Source organism: Balaenoptera physalus (genome assembly GCF_965194825.1).
Source record: "Balaenoptera physalus genome assembly, chromosome: 17".
In the NCBI taxonomy this organism is placed as follows: domain Eukaryota; kingdom Metazoa; phylum Chordata; class Mammalia; order Artiodactyla; family Balaenopteridae; genus Balaenoptera; species Balaenoptera physalus.
Genome location: NC_138895.1, coordinates 28,526,308 through 28,546,281, shown reverse-complemented (window position 1 = coordinate 28,546,281; position 19,974 = coordinate 28,526,308). Strand labels below are relative to the sequence as shown.

General features: G+C 33.5%; 1 protein-coding gene across 13 annotated transcripts in view; it reads right to left on the bottom strand.

The window, feature by feature from the left end:
• The window catches only part of RALYL (RALY RNA binding protein like), an 881,748-nt gene that overhangs the window by 132,313 nt on the left and 729,461 nt on the right, over nucleotides 1-19,974 (bottom strand). For all 13 annotated transcript variants that reach the window (XM_082434029.1, XM_082434030.1, XM_082434024.1 and 10 more), the window contains 2 exons: nucleotides 18,508-18,555; nucleotides 7,692-7,855 (listed from right to left, as the gene is read on the bottom strand). In XM_082434029.1, the coding sequence (XP_082290155.1) occupies nucleotides 7,692-7,855; nucleotides 18,508-18,555 (212 nt within the window). The remainder of the gene's footprint in view (nucleotides 1-7,691; nucleotides 7,856-18,507; nucleotides 18,556-19,974) is intronic.

The window sequence follows — 19,974 nt, the reverse complement described above, 5'->3', positions numbered from 1 at the left end:
AACACCATGCACAAAAATAAACTCAAAATGGATTAAAGACCTAAATATAAGGCCAGACACTATCAAACTCTTAGAGGAAAACATAGGCAGAACACTCTATGACATAAATCACAGCAAGATCCTTTGTGACCCACCTCCTAGAGAAATGGAAATAAAAACAAAAATAAACAAATGTAACCTAATGAAACTTAAAAGCTTTTGCACAGCAGAGGAAACCATAATCAAGGCGAAAAGACAACCCTCAGAATGAGAGAAAATATTTGCAAATGAAGCATCTGACAAAGGATTAATCTCCAAAACATACAAGCATCTAATGCAGCTCAATATCAAAAAAACAAACAACCCAATCCAAAAATGGGCAGAAGACCTAAATAAACATTTCTCCAAAGAAGATATACAGATCGCCAACAAACACATGAAAGAATGCTCAAAATCATTAATCATTAGAGAAATGAAAATCAAAACTACAATGAGATATCATCTCACACCAGTCAGAATGACCATCATAAAAAAATCTACAAACAGTTAATGCTGGAGAGGGTGTGGAGAAAAGGGAACCCTCTTGCACTGTTGGTGGAAATGTAAATTGATACAGCCACTATGGAGAACAGTATGGAGGTTCCTTAAAAAACTAAAAATAAAACTACCATACGACCCAGCAATCCCACTACTGGGCATATACCCTGAGAAAACCATAATTCAAAAAGAGTCATGTACCAAAATGTTCATTGCAGCTCTATTTACAATAGCCAGAACATGGAAGCAACCTAAGTTTCCATCAACATTTGAATGGATAAAGAAGATGTGGCACATATATACAATGGAATATTACTCAGCCATAAAAAGAAACGAAATGGAGGTATTTGTACTGAGGTGGATGGACCTAGAGACTGTCATACCGAGTGAAGTAAGTCAGGAAGAGAAAAACAAATACCATATGCTAACACATATATATGGAATCTAAAAAAAAAAAAAAAGAAAGAAAATGTTCAGAAGAGCCTAGGTTCAAGATGGGAATAAAGATGCAGACCTACTAGAGAGTGGACTGGAGCATATAGGGAGGGGGAAGGGTAAGCTGGGACAAAGTGAGAGAGTGCCATGTACATATATACACTACCAAACGTAAAATAGATAGCTAGTGAGAAGCAGCCGCATAGCACAGGGAGATCACCTCAGTGCTTTGTGACCACCTAGAGGGGTGGGATAGAGAGGGTGGGAGGGAGGGAGATGCAAGAGGGAAGAGATATGGGGACATATGTATATGTATAACTGATTCACTTTGTGATAAGGCAGAAACTGACACACCATTGTAAATCAATTATACTCTAAAAATGATGTTAAAAAAAAGAAAAAGAAATGATAATTATGTGACATGATAGAGGTGTTAGCTAGAACTCTGATGGTAGTCATATTGCAATGTATAAATGTATCAGATCAACACATTGTACACCTTAAACTTACACAATGTTATATGTCAATTGTGTCTCAATATAAATAGATAAATAAATAAATAAGAAAAGCTAATTAAAAAAAAAAAAAGGCCTGCTACTTAAACCTAATATTCAATCCTGTTTTTCTTTGTTCTCCATTTCTAAATTTTTTTCACATTTCTGCTCTCCATTCAATAAGTTAAATATACTTCATCTCCATTAAATTCACACATTATATATATGTGCTTTGGTTGGTTTCACTTAATATAAGAACCTCACGTATGTTTATTTTAACCAATTATTTCTTTATACTCTAATTGTGAAATATAACTTTAATATGGGGAATTGTTTAATATATATTTAGAATTTAACAAATATTACTAAAAGCAATGCCTCTGAATCTCCACTGAGGGAAATACAAAGAATGCTGGCAGTGCCCTGCCATGTTGAGTGCTCTGTCCCAGATACCACACATTATGCTGCCTCCAAGTAGATCCCTCTCCCCTCCAAAAAAGATTAGAACCTTCATTTTCAAAAGGTTCATAAAGTCCAAAGGAAAATTGATAAAAGATATACTTCTAGATACTTCTTGCTGAGATTTATGAGCTGAGAGAAAGAAAATACTAACAAAGGATAGAGAATGATACAAACAACAGTATTTAAGTGGAATACTAGAAGTGGTTAAGATGTTGGGATATTGTACATGGGATATTAAGAGAAAAAGAAATATAATTAAATAATTTAGACCAAGTCAAAATATGCATATGTGGGGAAAAATAAAGACTTCTCTAGGCATGCATAGATTCAGAAATTATGTTATCAATTTACCCGAAGTAATTATTTTAGAAGCAACCTAAAAACTAAGAATTAAAGGAGAATGGATATAACTAAAAAAATCTTACAAAATTTTAAATTAAGTTCTAATGGGTAGTAATGATAACAGACACTTGGAGTGGTCAAAGAAGCACTAAGTACAGAGTATATGAGAAAGAAAAGATATAAAATACATAAATATTTAACAGAAGCTGGAAGCTAAAAGTCTAATGTTTATGTATAAAACTTGAGCTTCTATGGCAGAGAAGGGTGGTGGAGGAGAAGGTAAGGTGGTTTGGGAATGATGAAATAGAAGCTTTGTAAAGTTCATGTCCTGGCAAAGGAGACCAGAATATACAATGGAGCAAAGACAGCCTCTTAAATAAGTGATGCCTGGAAAACTGGACAGCTACATGTAAAAGAATGAAATGAAATTAGAACACTCCCTAACACCATACACAAAAATAAACTTAAAATAGATTAAAGACCTAACTGTAAGGCCAGACTCTATAAAACTCTTAGAGGAAAACATGGGCAGAACAGTCTTTGACATAAATCACAGGAAGATCTTTTTTGACCCACCACCTAGAGTAATGGGAATAAAAACAAAAATAAACAAATGGGACCTAATTAAACTTAAAAGCCTTTGCACAGCAAAGGAAACCATAAACAAGAAGAAAAGACAACCCTCACAATGGGAGAAAATATTTGCAAATAAAGCAACTAACAAAGTATTAATCTCCAAAATATACAAGCAACTCATGCAGCTCAATATCAAAAAAACAAACAACCCAATCAAAAAATGGGCCAAAGACCTAAATAGACATTTCTCCAAAGAAGACATACAGATGGCCAACAAACACATGAAAAGATGCTCAACGTCACTAATTATTAGAGAAATGCAAATCAACACTACAATGAGATATCACCTCACACTGGTCAGAATGGCCCTGATCACAAAATCTACCTTCAATGAATGCTGGAGAGGATGTAGAGAAAAGGGAACACTCTTGCACTGTTGGTGGGAATGTAAATTGATATAGCCACTATGGAGAACAGTATGGAGGTTCCTTAAAAAACTAAAATTAGAACTACCATGTGACCCAGCAATTCCACTACCTGGCTTATACCCTGAGAAAACCATAATTCAAAAAGACGCATGCACCCCAATGTTCATAGCAGCACTATTTACAATAGCCAGGACATGGAAGCAACCTAAATGTCCATCAACAGAGGAATGGATAAAGTACTGGTACATATATACAATGGAATATTACTCAGCCATAAAAAGTAACGAAATTAGGTCATTTGTAGAGATGTGGATGGACCTAGAGACTGTCATACAGAGTGAAGTGAGTCAGAAAGAGAAAAACAAATGTTGTATATTAATGCATATATATGGAATATGAAAAAATTGGTATAGACGATCTTATTTACAAAGCAGATACAGAGAAACACGTAGAGAACAAACGTACAGATACCAAGGGGGAATGGGGGGATGAATTGGGAGATTCGGACTGACATATATACACTATTGATACTATGTATAAAATAGATAACTAATGAGACCTACTGTATAGCACAGGGAACTCTACTCAGTGCTCTCTGGTGACCTAAATCGGAAGGAAATGCAAAAAAGAAGGGATATATATACACGTAGAGCTGATTCACTTTGCTGTACAGTAGAAACTAACACAACATTTTAAAGCAACTATACTCCAATAAAAATTTTTTTAAACAGGTAAAAAAAGTAAAGTTCATGTTGGATGGGAGTTAGCATAGCTATTGTTTGATTTTAAGAGAGAAATAGGTTTTATCTATAAATGTTTAATATATTATAGCCACTAATGAAATAGAGAGGCCTAGTAGAATATACAAATTAAGGCAGTTGAGAGGGAATAGATAGGAAATAAAAGAAAATTCATTAAGCAAGCATAAGGAAAGGAAGAAAAGAGGAAACAATAAGTTAAATACTTGGAATTAGGATGGAAGAAATATAATCCAATAGATTAGTTAATAAAATAAATGTAAAAGTATTAAATTTCCCTGCAAAAAACAAAGACTTTCATGTTGCTTTCAAAAACAAGATCCAGATATATGTTGTTTTAGGAAATATGCAAAAATAAAGTGACAGTGTTATGTGTTAAAATATTCTACCAAAAGATATGTTGAAGTCCTCATCTCCAGTGCCTGTAAATGTGACCTTAGTTGGAAATACATCTTTGCAGATGTAATCACAATGAGGTCCTTAAGGTGAGTCTTAATCTAGTATAACTAGTGTCTTCATAAGAGAAGTAAAAGAGACACAGACACAAAGACATGGGAGAAGACCATGTGATCATGGAAGCAGAGATTGGAGTGGTGTGTCAGTAAACCAAGAAATGCCAAAGATTGCCAGCATACCAGAAGCTGAGAGAAAGGCACAGAACAAACTGTCTGCTAGAACTTCCAGAGACAGAGCACAGCTCTGCTGACACCTTGATTTCAGACATTCAGCCTCCAAATATCTGTTGTTAAATGATTCAGTTGGTAATAATTTATTACACCTGCCCCAGGAAACTAACAACAAAGAAAAGTGGAGAATAAATGGATATATTAGGGAAACGCAAACCAAAACAGAGCCTTATCAGTAAAGGATCAAGCAAAGTATCGAACAGAGTAAAATTCTAGGCTAAAGATAGTAAATGAGATATTATATAAATGTAAAAGTTACGATTCTCCAGGAAGTTATAGAGAGGCAGTATTGAAAATGGCACAGACTAAAGAGCCTATACTCTAGACACAGATGCTCTAGAAACAGGCTGTAGTTCCTGGCTCTGTTATTAAATAGGTCTGTGACTTTAGGGATATTCCTTAACTTTTCTATGCCTCATTTTCTACACCTATAAAATGGGAATGATAATAATACTTCACATATAGGCAGTTATGAGAAACAAATGAATTAATATATGTAAAATTAATATATTTAAATGAATTTATATATACTAATATATAAAAAATATATGTTTAAAACAATAGTTATCATAGAACAAACACCAACAAAAGTTAGCTATTATTTTTCTCCTCTTATTATTATAAAACATCATATAAAAACCATCCAAGCAATGTGGGATATAAAATAAAACCTGAAGAAAAGAAGAACTTTATAAAGTCACTTTCTGGTAGAGGATTTTTAAACAATCACTTTCAGAATTTGACATATCAATTTACCACAAAAGAACAAATTCTACAGAGGATTGGATGATACAATCAACATGGTAAAACAAACCCATAGTATTATACTAAAAGCAGAAAATATATCCTATTTTCCACTTACAAAATCTCATTATTATGAAACCAAGAGAAATTCTTAATAAGATCCTTAAAAAAGATTTTATAATTCCCATTCTCTCTCCATGACCCAAGAAAACTAGAAATCAAAAATAAAATGGCCAAATGCAGCTTAAGCATTTGAATATTAAGATATTTACATCAAAATAACCATTGTAAAATACCACTCTTCTCTGCATCACTGTGTTTTATGGCAATCAAGGGGCTGAGTTATACGAAATTGCTCTTGCCCAAGAATGGCCACCATCCATTGATTCTAAACCAGGGTGATACCATCTCCTTAAGGAAGATTTAGAAATGTATAAGGGTACGCATGGTTGTTACAAAGACTGAGGAGTGCTGTTGGCCTTTCAGGTTTGGAGATCAGGGATGCTAAATATTCTGCAAAGCTCGGAATACTCTTACACAATGTAGAATTGCCATGGCCAAAATATCAATAATGTTCCCATTGGTAAACATTGTTTTAAAAGTGACTACAGGGCAAAGAATCCACAGATGCTTAAGATATTTCTATTTGAAATTAAGTTAACACTGCTAGGGTAAAAACGTCTTCTATAAACCTAGCAGGCAATTCAATGTTCAATTTTCCGCAGCAAGAACCAAATTCAAGAAACTTCTTTGCTTTTGACAATACTCAGAGAGCATATAAGATTGTTTAGAGATTGTTGCAGAAACTCATTTTCTTTTATTACTAAGACTCAAAAAGGGAATTCACATTTTTATTCATAGAGTAATTAGATAAATGGATAAGTCAGTACATAGGGAACTGTAAATCTATGTAATTTGCTATTTAGGTTATATTAGCTAAGTCAAATTCTGAGTGCACAAAACTTAGTTACCGGAAACATTAGTGCTTCCGATAACTACTTCTTGCACATTCTCATGTAAAAACAAAGTATTTCAAGAGCGTTCTCTCTTAGTATTTCTGATGGGACTAAGACAAAAGGCAATGTTCTAGAGTAGATAGTATATAGGGATGAAAATGAAAAAACATGGGTTCTAGTGTTGGCCCTACCATTTACTAACTATGTGAACTTCTCTGTGCTTACTCATCAGTGACATTGGAATAACGGTATTTGCCTTATTTGTCTTGAAAGATTGAGATGCAGAGTAACTATAAAATCCCTACAATGGCCTGACAAGCTTCCCTGGAACTCGCCCTCCCTCTACCTTATTTCCTGCGTAATTTCCTCTTTCTCCCTCTGCTGCACTGGTTTCTTGTTCCAATGTAAGATCTCTGCACTGACCATTCACTCTACCCAGACACTCTACCCTTGATAGCTTCAAGCCCACCCTCTCACTCCCTTACTTCCATGAGGTCTCTGCTGAAATGCCACCTCATCAGAGAGGCAGTCATATACCATCCCATGAAATACAGTGCTCCCAACTTTATTGTACTTTATTCTTTGACATAGTGATGATCTACTGTGTAACACCTCAGATTTTACTTTGCTTGCTCTTGTCTGTCTCTTCTCTGTAGAATGTAATCTCAAGAAATGCAAGAAATTTTGCTATCCTTTCCTTAGGAATAATATTCTACTAATAAATTAGAGTTTTCTGAATCTGTCCTTATAAAAACTTAGCAATGTGTTTAGTTGGGAAGTTTGTATCTCTACTTTTTACTAATTAATGTGAAATTATATAAATTTTTTTTTATGACATTACATGTTTTCAGACACATAATTCTCATGATTTAGAATAGTATGGAAAGTTACCCTTTTAACCTATCTACTATGCCTATCTTAATTATCCCAGTGCTCAAATATTCGAAACATGCATTGAATTTGCATGCTGTTTCCCTGAAAAGATACTATATGCACTCTATTTTGAAGTGAATTTTTTTCTTCATTAAAAGCAACATGTTATATTTCAAGACTTCAATATGTCACAAGCTAGGTGGGCCAAGAGCATGTTATTTGCTCTAATAAAACAGTTTTCTACTGCAGTGTAGTGTAGTGGAAAGCAGAGACCATTTCTTATCCATTTTACATTCCTCTCATACATTGTACACAGCAAATGCTCCATAATCATTGATTAATTTATTGAGTATAGACATTCATGCAGTGATAAGTATCCCCACCCTTCTATAAAGAGAAATAAAATAAAGAAGATACTTACATTTAGAGCCTGATGAAGAAGATCCACTGACAGTAGATCTTGATCCCCCTTTCATGGAAAAGACTCCTTTTCCCCTGCGAGTTGTTGTTACAGCCACTCTGGGACGCTTCAGTGGAATTACTGCGCGGGGAGGTGGAGGCACACGCCCATGGTAATCAAATAACCTTCACAAAATACAAACGTGGCTGAGAATTGGTTTATGCCTAAGTGTTCTATCAAATGTGTGAGACGATTAAGAGAATGGCCTTGTAAAAAATGTCAGCAAATGCTTTTGTTATCATTGTTGTCCTCAAGAAGATTCATTTTTCACTAAAGAAATAGGATGCTAATATAGTCTATGCTTTCTGGGCATTAGAATCTGACCCTTAATATGAACTCATTTTTAAGGTATGAGAGAACAAGGAGCTTTTCAATATGTTGAAATTATGTCGACCTTCATTCCCAAGTATATTTCTTTGCTTGATTTAACAGATTTATCCATTTTAGGAACAGAAATCTTCCTTTAACACATCAGATACTTATTAGCACATAAGTGTGAATGGAGGAATAGACCATGCAGAATCAGGGACAAAGAAAAGAAAATTACTGTATGATCAGAAAACAGCTCAGAAGGAAAAAAAAATAGGAGTATATCTAGTTTAAAGAGGGCAGCTATAAGAGACAAATCAATATTGTTCCTTACCTCTCTGTAAGGACTTCCTTAAGTAATGAAAGGCTCAGCTGACTACAGAAAAAAAGGAGGCTGAGTTTGAATGAAATGCCGGTAGCATGAGGACAAACCTTTGTTGACTAAAGAACTGGTGGGAAATATTTATCAGGATAACTTTTTACTATTCTGACCATTTGATAGACATGCAAATTGAGACTAGAGATATTTGTAGTTAGCTATTAAAAAATTCTCTAAAGAAAAAGAATACCAGTAAAATTCTTTGAAGCTTCTGCTAAAAAGTGAGAAATTGTATTCACTACAACAAAGGCATTTCCATGAAACAATGAAAGGAATCAAAAGTATAAGAATATTTACTCATTTATATAAATATATAATTAATAGATTCAAAGTTTCATATTATTTATACTGCATACACATAACAAATTTTTGTGTGACTTAGCACATTTGAGTAGAATAAAAGGGTCAGAGAAAAAAAATATGATATATATATTCTATTTGCCAGTGAACCAGAGGTATTATTACTTTGTCCACTATAAAGAAAATCGTGTTATTGACTTAGAATGATGATTATTATGTAGTTTACTGTGACACCATTATATGGATTACATTCTCATAACTGCTTTAAAACAGTCAATAAAAATAATGGGAAAGACAGAAATGAGAAAACTAGAACAGTTTTAAATTTTAAAATATCTAAAACCTTTTATAATAGGTTATTTCATAAAATTACATCTCATTTACACATACAGATGGAAATGTGATCACCTCTTTTTGGAAAATAGTATATGAAATATAATAACAAGATAGGCTGGTTTCCAAATATTCATTCATAAACATTGAAAACTATGACACTATGGAGAAGAAAAGTTGTATATAAAACACCTTTAAAGCAGAACTTAGTACTAGGAATGTCTTCTACATTAGAGAGCTAAACTGTCCAAAAATGATTTGGAAACATGCTAGGGAAATACTAAGAGATGTCTGGAAAGGAAAATAAATGAAATGAGACAGAATTCAAGAGAGGTGTCATCCTCTGCGCATAAGCAAAGTCCATTAGAGCCAAAGAACTGCCAGCAAAGAGCAGGTCATTGATGTCAACACATTATAGTTTACTTCAAAAGATATAGACAGGATGAGGCTGAAAAGGGTTGTAAATCTCATTCATACCACTAAGGGCTGGAAAATCAAAAGGGTCAACTAAGCCTGCCCCTCATTTCAATCACAAAACAAAGTCTACATTACTTATTTATAAGTTGAAATCACAGAGCAGGTTAAGTCAGTGAACCAAGATACTAAGGCATTTTTCATGAGCTACAACACCCAAAGCTATTGAGCGAAAAGAAATATGACAATTGACTGATCTTTCCCAGGGTAGAAGTTGCTGCTTGAGATGAACGGCAAGCACTTTTGGAGGAACAATTTCCCCAGGACTTGAAAATGCAATTTAGCAGGTTCATTAAATAAACTAATCTATACACTGGGTTAAGAAAATTTCTAAAGCACAACTAAAATATATAATGATGTAAGAATACTATACTGGAAATGCAGGCCAAGTAAAGTCACCATATTCACTGCTACTTCAATTACAATAAAATTCAATAATATTTTAACTGCAATGTTTATCAATATTTCTATTGCTTCCTCCCAAACAGGCATTACAAAGCTTCCAGTGTTGGCCAGGCCTGCTCTCCTGTGGAGAAAAGAGAGCTGCATTTGTTCACTGTACTTGTGACATACTTTTAGTATAGGATGTACATTTTAGTAAAATGCTCAGTGTGTGTTGTGTTCTTTGTTGTAAATTCCTATAGGAAGTAGCCCTTGTTCTCTGAATATTTTGATGTGTTGCTTCAAAGAAACATGACTCCTTTATCACCGTGGAATCAGGTTTTACCAATTCATTCTGTCACTGTGTTGGGAAGATATGCGGCATCGGAACTTAATTTTTAAAAAGTGATATTGTAATATACAAACAAAGCTAAATGGGCATTTCATGTGAGAACATAATTTTAGATTTTAATGGAGTTGGGGTGTCTGTTAATTTTCACTGGGCAAAGTTGAGTTTACCAGAAATAAAAAGAAGGAAGACTGGGTATTGTCCTAAAGCATAAAAACATAACAAGATAAGGATGGGAAGGGGTCAGTTTTCTGGGATTGCAAGATGAGATATAGGGGCTCTTCTAAATACAGAAGGAAGTAGGTGAAAGGCAGCCTGTGAAGGAGACACAAGCATTGGCTTTCTCATCAGAATCCTGTCTATAGCAAATCAAAGAAAATAGTCCAACAAAAATTGCCATACAATAGAATTAAATGGAATCCAAATCTCCAAGGTCAGTTAAAAGCTTAAAATTTCTTCCTTCCTCTTGGTTTTTTGTTCTTCCACTCCCAGAATTATGTTCCCTTTCCTTTTCTGTAATGGTCCTTCATTTTCCCTCATATTGTTAGAATACTGTTTTTCCCATAATGTTTACAGGTCAAATAGATAATGATTTATAATGAAGTCAAACACATAATTCTCCCTTCCCTAAGGTCTATTTTAAAATAAAAACTTTAAAAGACCTACTTTCAATCAGTAAATAACATAAATGTAGTCAGATTTTAATAAAAACAACCAATTGAGGAAGTTTGAGGGTCTGTTTTATTGAATAAACATTTCTACTTTTCATGTCCCCATTTCTTGTTTGGAATTTTTTTTCTTTAATAATACCATTATCATTATTTCATGTATAATTTCATTATCAAGCAAAAGCTAAAAACTGGTAAACAATTTTAATATTGATTTACTTGATAAAAATAGACACACCTTGTCTCTAGAAAGAATAAGGATATTAGTTATTTTAATAAGTTGCTTTTTGGACAAAGACAATTTAATGGCATATTGACATATAAAATGAATATAATTTTGAATTCTTGTTTTTACTAAAAGTTTCTTATTATTAAACTTCAACAATAATAAAGCAACATTTATATGTATTTTCAGAAAAAAATACATGGGAAAAAAACAACTTCCAATCTCTCACCCTAAAACAACTACTGTCATTCTCTAATATTTTTTTCCACAAGCATCCATATTTTTCACATAATTGAAAACATAATATATATACAGTCATGTATCCTGGCTAATTCTCTTTGGTTTATATTAAAAATGTTTCTCAAGTTTGCTAAATGGTCTTCCTAATGTTTGTTTTAATTGCTGTGGTGCATTTTCTCCAGTAGATACACCACAGTCTAATAAATCATTATTTGATTGATGGACTTTTGACTTGATGCTTATTTTTCACTGTCAACCAATGTGATTTTAAAATTCGTGAAAAAAATTTGAAAATGTAATATTTGCATATTACACTGAACACTAAAATTTCATTTAGATAAATAGTAATTTAAGAAGCAATAATTACCTGTTTTCTTCTAAATGTCCCTCATAAAAAAGAGTTTTTCATTTTCCTTATTTATGAACCCAAACTTACAGTCCCTATGTGGTTAAATGCTAACCAAACAATGTAGTCTGGACTTAGGGTTAAATAACAGGCCTGCCCAGAGCCAAAATCTGACAACAAATTCAGGGCCGTGTTCTCACTGGGGTCTTTTAGCAGATAAATGAAGATCATTAACTCTAGAACCAGAGAAGATTTCCACCTCTGTCTGGATTCAACCTTGCACCCTTCTGTCTTCAGCATGCTTAAATTCTGATAAACATAGTCTATAAAACCAAATTAAGGTGCTTATTCATTTTTAAGAAAGGATATATTTGAAATCCACATGAATGATTCTAGCCGATTAGTATATCTGTTTTCTACACTGTTTGAACTACTCAGAATTCTGTTTATAATTTCTACCTTGACTTCAAATAAGCTTTTGGTTACAACTGAATCCAAAAATACTTTTTAAAGGCACACTTCACTTGAGACCAGTCAATGAGTAATTCTCATTTCTTTTTTTTCTCACTAAACTTTTCCAAGATTTTCAGTGAAGCCACCCCTGCCAACAACCCACCCCACATCGGGCTCCATCCCCAATCTTGTCCAAATGCTTCTTGAACATGCTTTTAACGGGCTTACTGAAATTGTCAATGATCTTTTTTTGGCAATATTTTGATCTTAACTTAATCTTTATATTTTGTACAATTTTGCTGTCTTCTATATCTTGTATACAGCTTTGGGTAGTTAAAAAATGTATGCAATTAAATAGCAATGGTGAGGTTATAAATCAATAAAATTATTCTCCTATTTAATTCTTACAATTCTGTAATGTGTGTATTGCTAAGTCATTTTGCCCATGAAGGAAACCTTTGAAAAAGGGATGAGATGACTCCCCCTAAGTTTAACCAGTCAACACACGCACACTGAGGCCTGAAACTTGCTTCTAACTCCAAATCGCACCCTTTGTCAACTGGGCCATGCTATGGTTTCCAAATGTTTTAAGTGGAATCCCATTCTACCAGATGGTAATTTAAATTTACACAATGAAACAGACGTTGCTTCTTGCTAATATGTTTTTCCAGTATTCATGAATATATACTGTGCTCTATAATCAATGATCTGAGACAAGTGCAACTTGACAGAGTTTTTTTCATTAACTTCAACTCTGGTAGCTTCTCTTATGTTAATTTACACAAGGTCAAAATGGATCCAGATCTGAACAATACAGATTTTGAATCACTGATATATATATATATATATATATATATGTTTTTTATATGGTAAAGCAGCTCTGGCATTTCTTTTTCTCTGTCAATACATGTTTACTCATTACTGGAGGTTATAAATGGCTCAGTGCTTTTCCTGATACTATTGAAAAAAGGTTGGATTAAAACTGCTAATATCTCAGAAATTGAAAACATTCCTTGGGGGTGTTCAATATAATTTTAGGTATACTTCTCCTTAAACTTTACTTGGAAGAGTATATATATTTATGTTTCATTTTAATAACATGTGATGTTCTTCATGTAGAGTCACACTTGACCTTTTAAAAGACAATGCCACTGAATACTGTAAATTATTGGGCAATTCTTTGTGTAATATAAAAAATGAAAGTTTAGAATAACCACTCAATTCTATTATTTAGTGATACTCTTCATGATCCCTGAAACCATGGATAGACACTAAATTAGTTTTTGGAAAAGTTACTGCTGGATAAATGTACCAAAACAATCAAATTAAGATGGAACTTTGTGTAGAGAAGTTTTCTAAGCTGAAAGAGTTTAAGGGTTGAAAATCCCCAATTACATTAGAATTCCCAAACCTGGCAGAAGTAGTCTAACAATAGGATGTAAATCAATGTCAGTTATTAAGATATTGTCTCTCAGCTTATGTGAGACATTTAGTCACATCTGGGGTTGGGAGTCTGCAACCCACATTTCTGTGGGAGCCAGCTGGCTCCTTGCTAGGCTCAGCCAATTAAGGACCTGAGAAGGAGACTGGAAGAGGAAGAGAGGACTCGACCCTTCCTGTTTAGCTTCCTGTTTTTGTTTTGGGTCCCTGTTCTTGTCAGCGTTACTCTAGACTTGTTTCTTTACCCTGGCAGCAAAAATTCATTCCAGTAGTAGCAACTGAATCCAGTTTGAGTAATTTTGCAACATTTGCAGAACAGTCTTCACACTTCCTCAGAGACCCTGGCACCAGTTGGTACTGCCTCCTTAGAGGTCTGGGTTCCAGCCCCACGGGTTCCCCCTCTGCGCTCAGATACAGCAGAAGCAGCTAAGCAGAACCTCCTACTCACATTGTGAGTTGTGCAAATCCCCTTTTCTACAGTGATATTTGATATTTGATATTTGATAATCCCATCTTTTCCTCTGTTTCCCCAACCCTAGAGGTGGTAGCTGCTTCCTGTAGTTTGCTAACTCCATCATACCTTTGTGGGTTTTATTGTTGTTGTTTATTTGTTTTTGCCTTTTCAGTTCCTTAATACATAGTTAGAAAGTTTTTACAAACAATTCTCCTTGTTCAACATAACTATATGATTTCCGTTTTCCTGACAGAAAACCAAGCAGCATGGAGTTAATGGAAATAACTGAATGGTCTCCCTCTGCAGATAAGAGTGTCAGCTCCAACTAGAATGTTCTGGGGGGTAAGAGGAGGGAAAACAATGCAAACAGAATGATCCAGAGGTGTCACAATGGACTATTATGGAAGGACAACTGAGCAACCAGTGTATTGCTCAGTTATAGGGACACTGCTACATGAATAACAGTATAAGAAACATATTCTCCATCACTGTTAATGGTTACTGTTAACAGTTACTAGTAGCTAACATGGATTAAGCACAAAAAACATACCAGGCATAATGCAGGTCATAAAAATATGCTACTTCATTTAATCCTCAGAACAATCTTATGGGGTAGGCATTAATTTCATGCTCACTTCATAGATGAGACAATAGTTTTTGTGGTATTAAATAAGTTGCCCAAGTTTGCACCACTAGTAAAAAGAGAAAAAAAAATTAACCATAACTACAAGCAGAGAGTAACTAAGGCGGAATTAGTGTGGATAAAACTGTTAGCACTGACTTGGTAAGTTATTTCTCTTCTCCAGCCTCTCCACTCTGTTTTCCTTTCCTGGGGATCTATGTTCACAGGGAACTCCTGACTACCGCTACTAGTGACAGATGCTTCTGTCTTTCTTAGCCAAGTGAAAAAATGAAAAATAAACTAATGAGGGCACAGACTGCTAAGAGAGTCTGTTAGCAATACACCCCTACTGATCTTTGCACAATTATAAACCAAACAGATTTTATATAAGACAAATAAATGATTTTGGAAATTGTTCAGAGTTAGCTTTTTTGTGTAGTGGAGTGTCATCTGAAAGCTTCAGGCTCTGTAATTATTTGCTGATTAAGGCTCTTGCTCTTTTGCATGTAAAATCTGCCTATGTATGTATCTGCCTATCTATCTATCTATCTATCTATCTATCTATCTATCTATTTATCTATCTATCATCTATCTATATCTATCTAATGCTTTTTATTGATAAAATGCAAATGCAAATTTTGGCTTCATTTTAAAAATGAGAAAACTGAAAACCTGCCTAGTTGCCCAAAGTTACAGGTTAATTACCAGAACTTGGGTCTCCTACCATCTACTCCATTTTAGGTAGAAATTCTTTCAATGTGGAAGGAAATCACATGATAGAAAATACTTTAGAGACTACAATGCAAAAACATTTTCATATTAACAGACGAAAAGACAATGTATATTAATTGAAAACTTTATTCATAGCAATGAAGACAGTATTCTGCATCCTGAAACATAAAAGCATATCAGAAAATGTTTTTACAATTGTCAAAAACTAAAATTTTTAAATAAAGAATATCTAAATGTTATCTTTCTTTCATAGTAACTGGGATTATTTTAATGCTGCCAGATCTTCACATCGTTAGGACAAGTTATTATGAGCTATTTAATATTTAAAATAAAATATTATATTTGATAGAAATTATAAAAATTATTTGAGAAAACCATCCTTAAAGAGTCATGTTTGGTCATAAAGGGTTGACTAGAGAAATCATTTGCTTAACTCAGTAGTTTGAACATAGTGGTGATAAAGGTATGGTTGTGGATCTAAACTTCCGTGCAGATAAGGCTATTTCCTGTTATGTAAAACCATAGACTGATATTGCTCCTCTTCTGTTTTGCATATCCACACAGTTGGTTGTTGAGTATAAATGGAGACCTAGTTTATGATTGTAGTTCTGCCACTAATTAACTATGTGACCTTGGAGAAAACAAAATGTCTCTAAACCTAAGGAGATGAATTAATCACAAAAATTGAGTATCCACTATGTGTGAGACTTGATGATAGCGCCTGAGGATACAATAAGCAAAACTGAGCATCTTCCCTGCCCTTTTGGAGGAAGGAAGGACATAAACGAAATACTGTTGTTGCAGAGAGAAATATAGCAATAAAAACCAGGAACAGAGCTGTGAAGGAATAGTAACGGGTGCTGAGAGGGGAACAGAGGAACCTCATTTAGTCTGAGAGAGGTGTTCATGCTGAGATCTGAAGGATGAAGTCAAGTTAACTAGATGGTGGAGTGAGGTATGAGGAGAAGGAGCAATCAGAAGAAGGTCCCCAGGCAGGAAGGAACACCGTGTTCTTGTGGAACTGAAAAATGACCCTCGTGGCTGGAGCAGAGAGAACAAGACCCTTACAAGGGATTATGAAGTTTCTTCCCTATTTAAAATGTCTATTCTGTTTTTCTAAGTTTGCATTTTTATGCCTTGGGATTTTTGTTTGTTTGTTTGAATGAATTTATTTACAATTGAAGGCTTAAATAATATTTACCTCATTTTGTGTGTGTGTGTGTGTGTGTGTGGTCCAATGATTTATCTACACACAGTCAGTTCTTGTTTTGCATATCTCTAATATCTCAATTACCAATGCTTAGTTAAATAACACCAGTCCCCCAACAGCACAAAACAAATTTCAGTTACCACATATATTAACTGTGAGTAATTTCATAAAATCCAAGCTTTGCTGCTAGTTTTTCAGTCCACAAATCACTAAGTAAATGATAGATGTGCATGATGATCAGTGGCCAATCACATCACCTCTTTCAAAGTCTGTCAGTGATTTGTCCATGTGCATCTGTTAGTTCACACATGGATAGCAAATGTGTAGTTGTATTGTTTCCTTGTCTGCTGGTGATAAATCCATGTGGCATTTTATAAAAGTGGATAATCAAAAGAAGGGATTGGTGCAACAAAGAACTGAAAAGTAACACTGGAAATAAAATTAAAATTAAATGTAAATGGAATTAGAGGAGAAATAGCTGACTATAGGGATGTGGACACTTCTATTCAAGATACTCTAGAGATAGAGGCAGAGGAATTTAGTAAAATAAAACATATTTTTTTATCCCAAATATATATATTACATCCCATATGTTTATATGAATTTTAAGTAGTATGCTCCCCAGAAAACACTAAGGATTGCTTTGCATAGCCTAAAAATGGCCCTGAATGCCAAAAAAGTTCCTTCAAAATCCACAAAGCTATTTGATATACAGTTCACCTGAAAAAAAAAATTCCCACAAGGTATCATAAATTGACTTCCTTAAGCACAATGCCCACAGATGAAGCAAAATAGTGGTTTAAACCAGAGATAAATGCATTCCTTTACATAAAATTACATCTAAAAGGAAAATATCGGAAATTAAAGATGTTATATTAAAATATGCAATTGTAAGTTGAAATTAAAACATATTGACATAAATGAGGAAAGTGGTGGTGATGTGCTGGAAAGGGACGAAGAGGTCCCAGAGGAAGTGACACTTGGCAAAAGAACCACACACTGAGGGAAGTCTCAGAGGTAGTTCACAACTTTAATAAAATGTCAAAGCTGATCCAGTCTTAGGAGTATGACAATTCACCAAGGGATAAAAGAGGTGCTTTCTCCATATCATAATAAAAGAAGAAGGCAAGTGCTGTTCAAATTACTTTCGATAAGTCTTTTTTTACAAAGAAATGAAGCACACTAATTCTCAGTATTTTTACATTACAGTGTTAAAATTTTAAATTAGTGTACTAAATAGCTATTAGTTTCACTGTATTTTCCTATACGTATGAATAGGGAATTTACATATATGTATACATGTGTAAATATGTATATTTATAACATAAGAGAGTTTTTAATGTTCTGACAAAAAATTGTTAAATGTCATGGAAAAATCCTATTTCCCCCCATTGATTATTAACATCACTCTGCATGGTTTTCTTTTATGGTCACACACTGTTACGCAAAGCAAGAATTGTCCTTAATTTTTACTGAATCTATGTGTTGTATGAAAACAGATGTATTTTAGAAGGTTGTACTCATTTTCTGAATTTATAAATCTCTCAGTCTTGAAGAATTCCAAGTCAACTACAGATCTGGAAAATAATATGGGTTAATTAAATCTTTAGAATATCATCCAAACATTAGAAACCAAATATTAGGCTTAAGCACCTCTGAATTCTGAAAGTCTGAGATCTACTATATTTCAGTAAGTACAATCAAAATAGAAAAATCTGGCTATCTTATATTTTATTGGGACTTTTTTTTACTATAAAATATTATTTAAATGTATTAATCAATAATGCCTGTGAATGAAATGTACAGAACACTTAAAATATAATTTAAATCAAAGGGAAAGAAGGATGAGAAATTTACATACCTATTGTAGAAATCATCTCTGTAGTAATCATAGTCAAAGACATAACCACTAAGGAGGGAAACAAAAAATTAGTTGTTGACAACAGCAATTTTGATATTAATTTATAATGTAATAGCAATACATTTGTTACTTTTAAATATTTATTTTTCAATGTAATTATATATCCAAAGGGCTTTACAAGATAATGTCTAATTGGATATAATGCTGTATCAAACTCATTATATGTTTGACAATGTAAAGACTGATAATGGATTGAGTGGTTTTGAATGGAAGATGAGAGCAGAAAGCAAATTAGTTTTTTAATACTTGTACTACTTGTAGGACCATTTTTTTTTCCCCAGACAAGATATAATATAGCTATCCTTTTTTCCTAAGGTATGTTTACTGAGGCTAAATGAACAATAAACAAATGGTATAGAAATAATATAAATGAAAATGTTTATGACCCATTCATTGTTAGAAAAGTAAATAGAAATGTAGTTTCCTCAGAAATCTAGCATTTCCTTTTTATTCTAAAAACTTATGATTCAATAATTTATATAGAGAAAAATAAAAAAAAACACTTTGAGTCTTACCAACAATAACAATAATTTAGGGCATTTAAATAGGAATTAATAAGTACATTTTAGTGATAAGATTATTACCAAGCTCCTTAAAGGAATGTGTAATAAAAATTTCCCCCATCCACTTGTACAATTGTTGTTTACAAAGCCCTTTATATGAATTTTTTCCTTTTAATTTTAAGTCCTCACAACAACTCTGTTGGATACTGTAACTGGAAAAAAATAATGTGCAAGGGACATAAGGGGCTAGCTCAAATTTTTATCACTAGTAAGAGACAGAGCTGAAGCTTCAGAAAAAGACTTCTGAATCCACGTCTGGAGCTATTTTTTATGACACCATGCAACCCTCCCCAGCTTGGAAGAAATTTAATCTCGTGATGAATGGAGTATCTCTACTGCAGGGGAGTAATCATTTTAAATGTTTATTCATTTATTTAATTGTTGTAATATATATATATATATATATATATATAACATAAAATTTACCTTTCTAAGCTTTCTGTAGTCAATTTTTAATGCCAAAATTCAGTGGCATTAAGTATATTCACAATGTTGTGCAAACATCACCATTAACCATTTCCAAAATTTTTTATCATACCAAACTGAAACTCTGTACCCATTAAACAATACTTGTCCATTCCCTCCTTCCCCTGCCCCCACCCACCAAGCCCCATTGACTGCTATTCTACTTCCTGTTGCTATGAATTTCCCTATTCTAAGTACCTCATATACGTGGAATCATACAATATTTGTCCTTTTTTGTTTGGCTTACCTTACTTAGCATAATTTTTTCAAGGTTTATCTATGTTGTAACATATCAGAACTCCATTTTTTTATGACTAAGTAATACTTTATTGTATATATATACTACTTTTTGTTTACCTATTCATCTACTGATAGACAT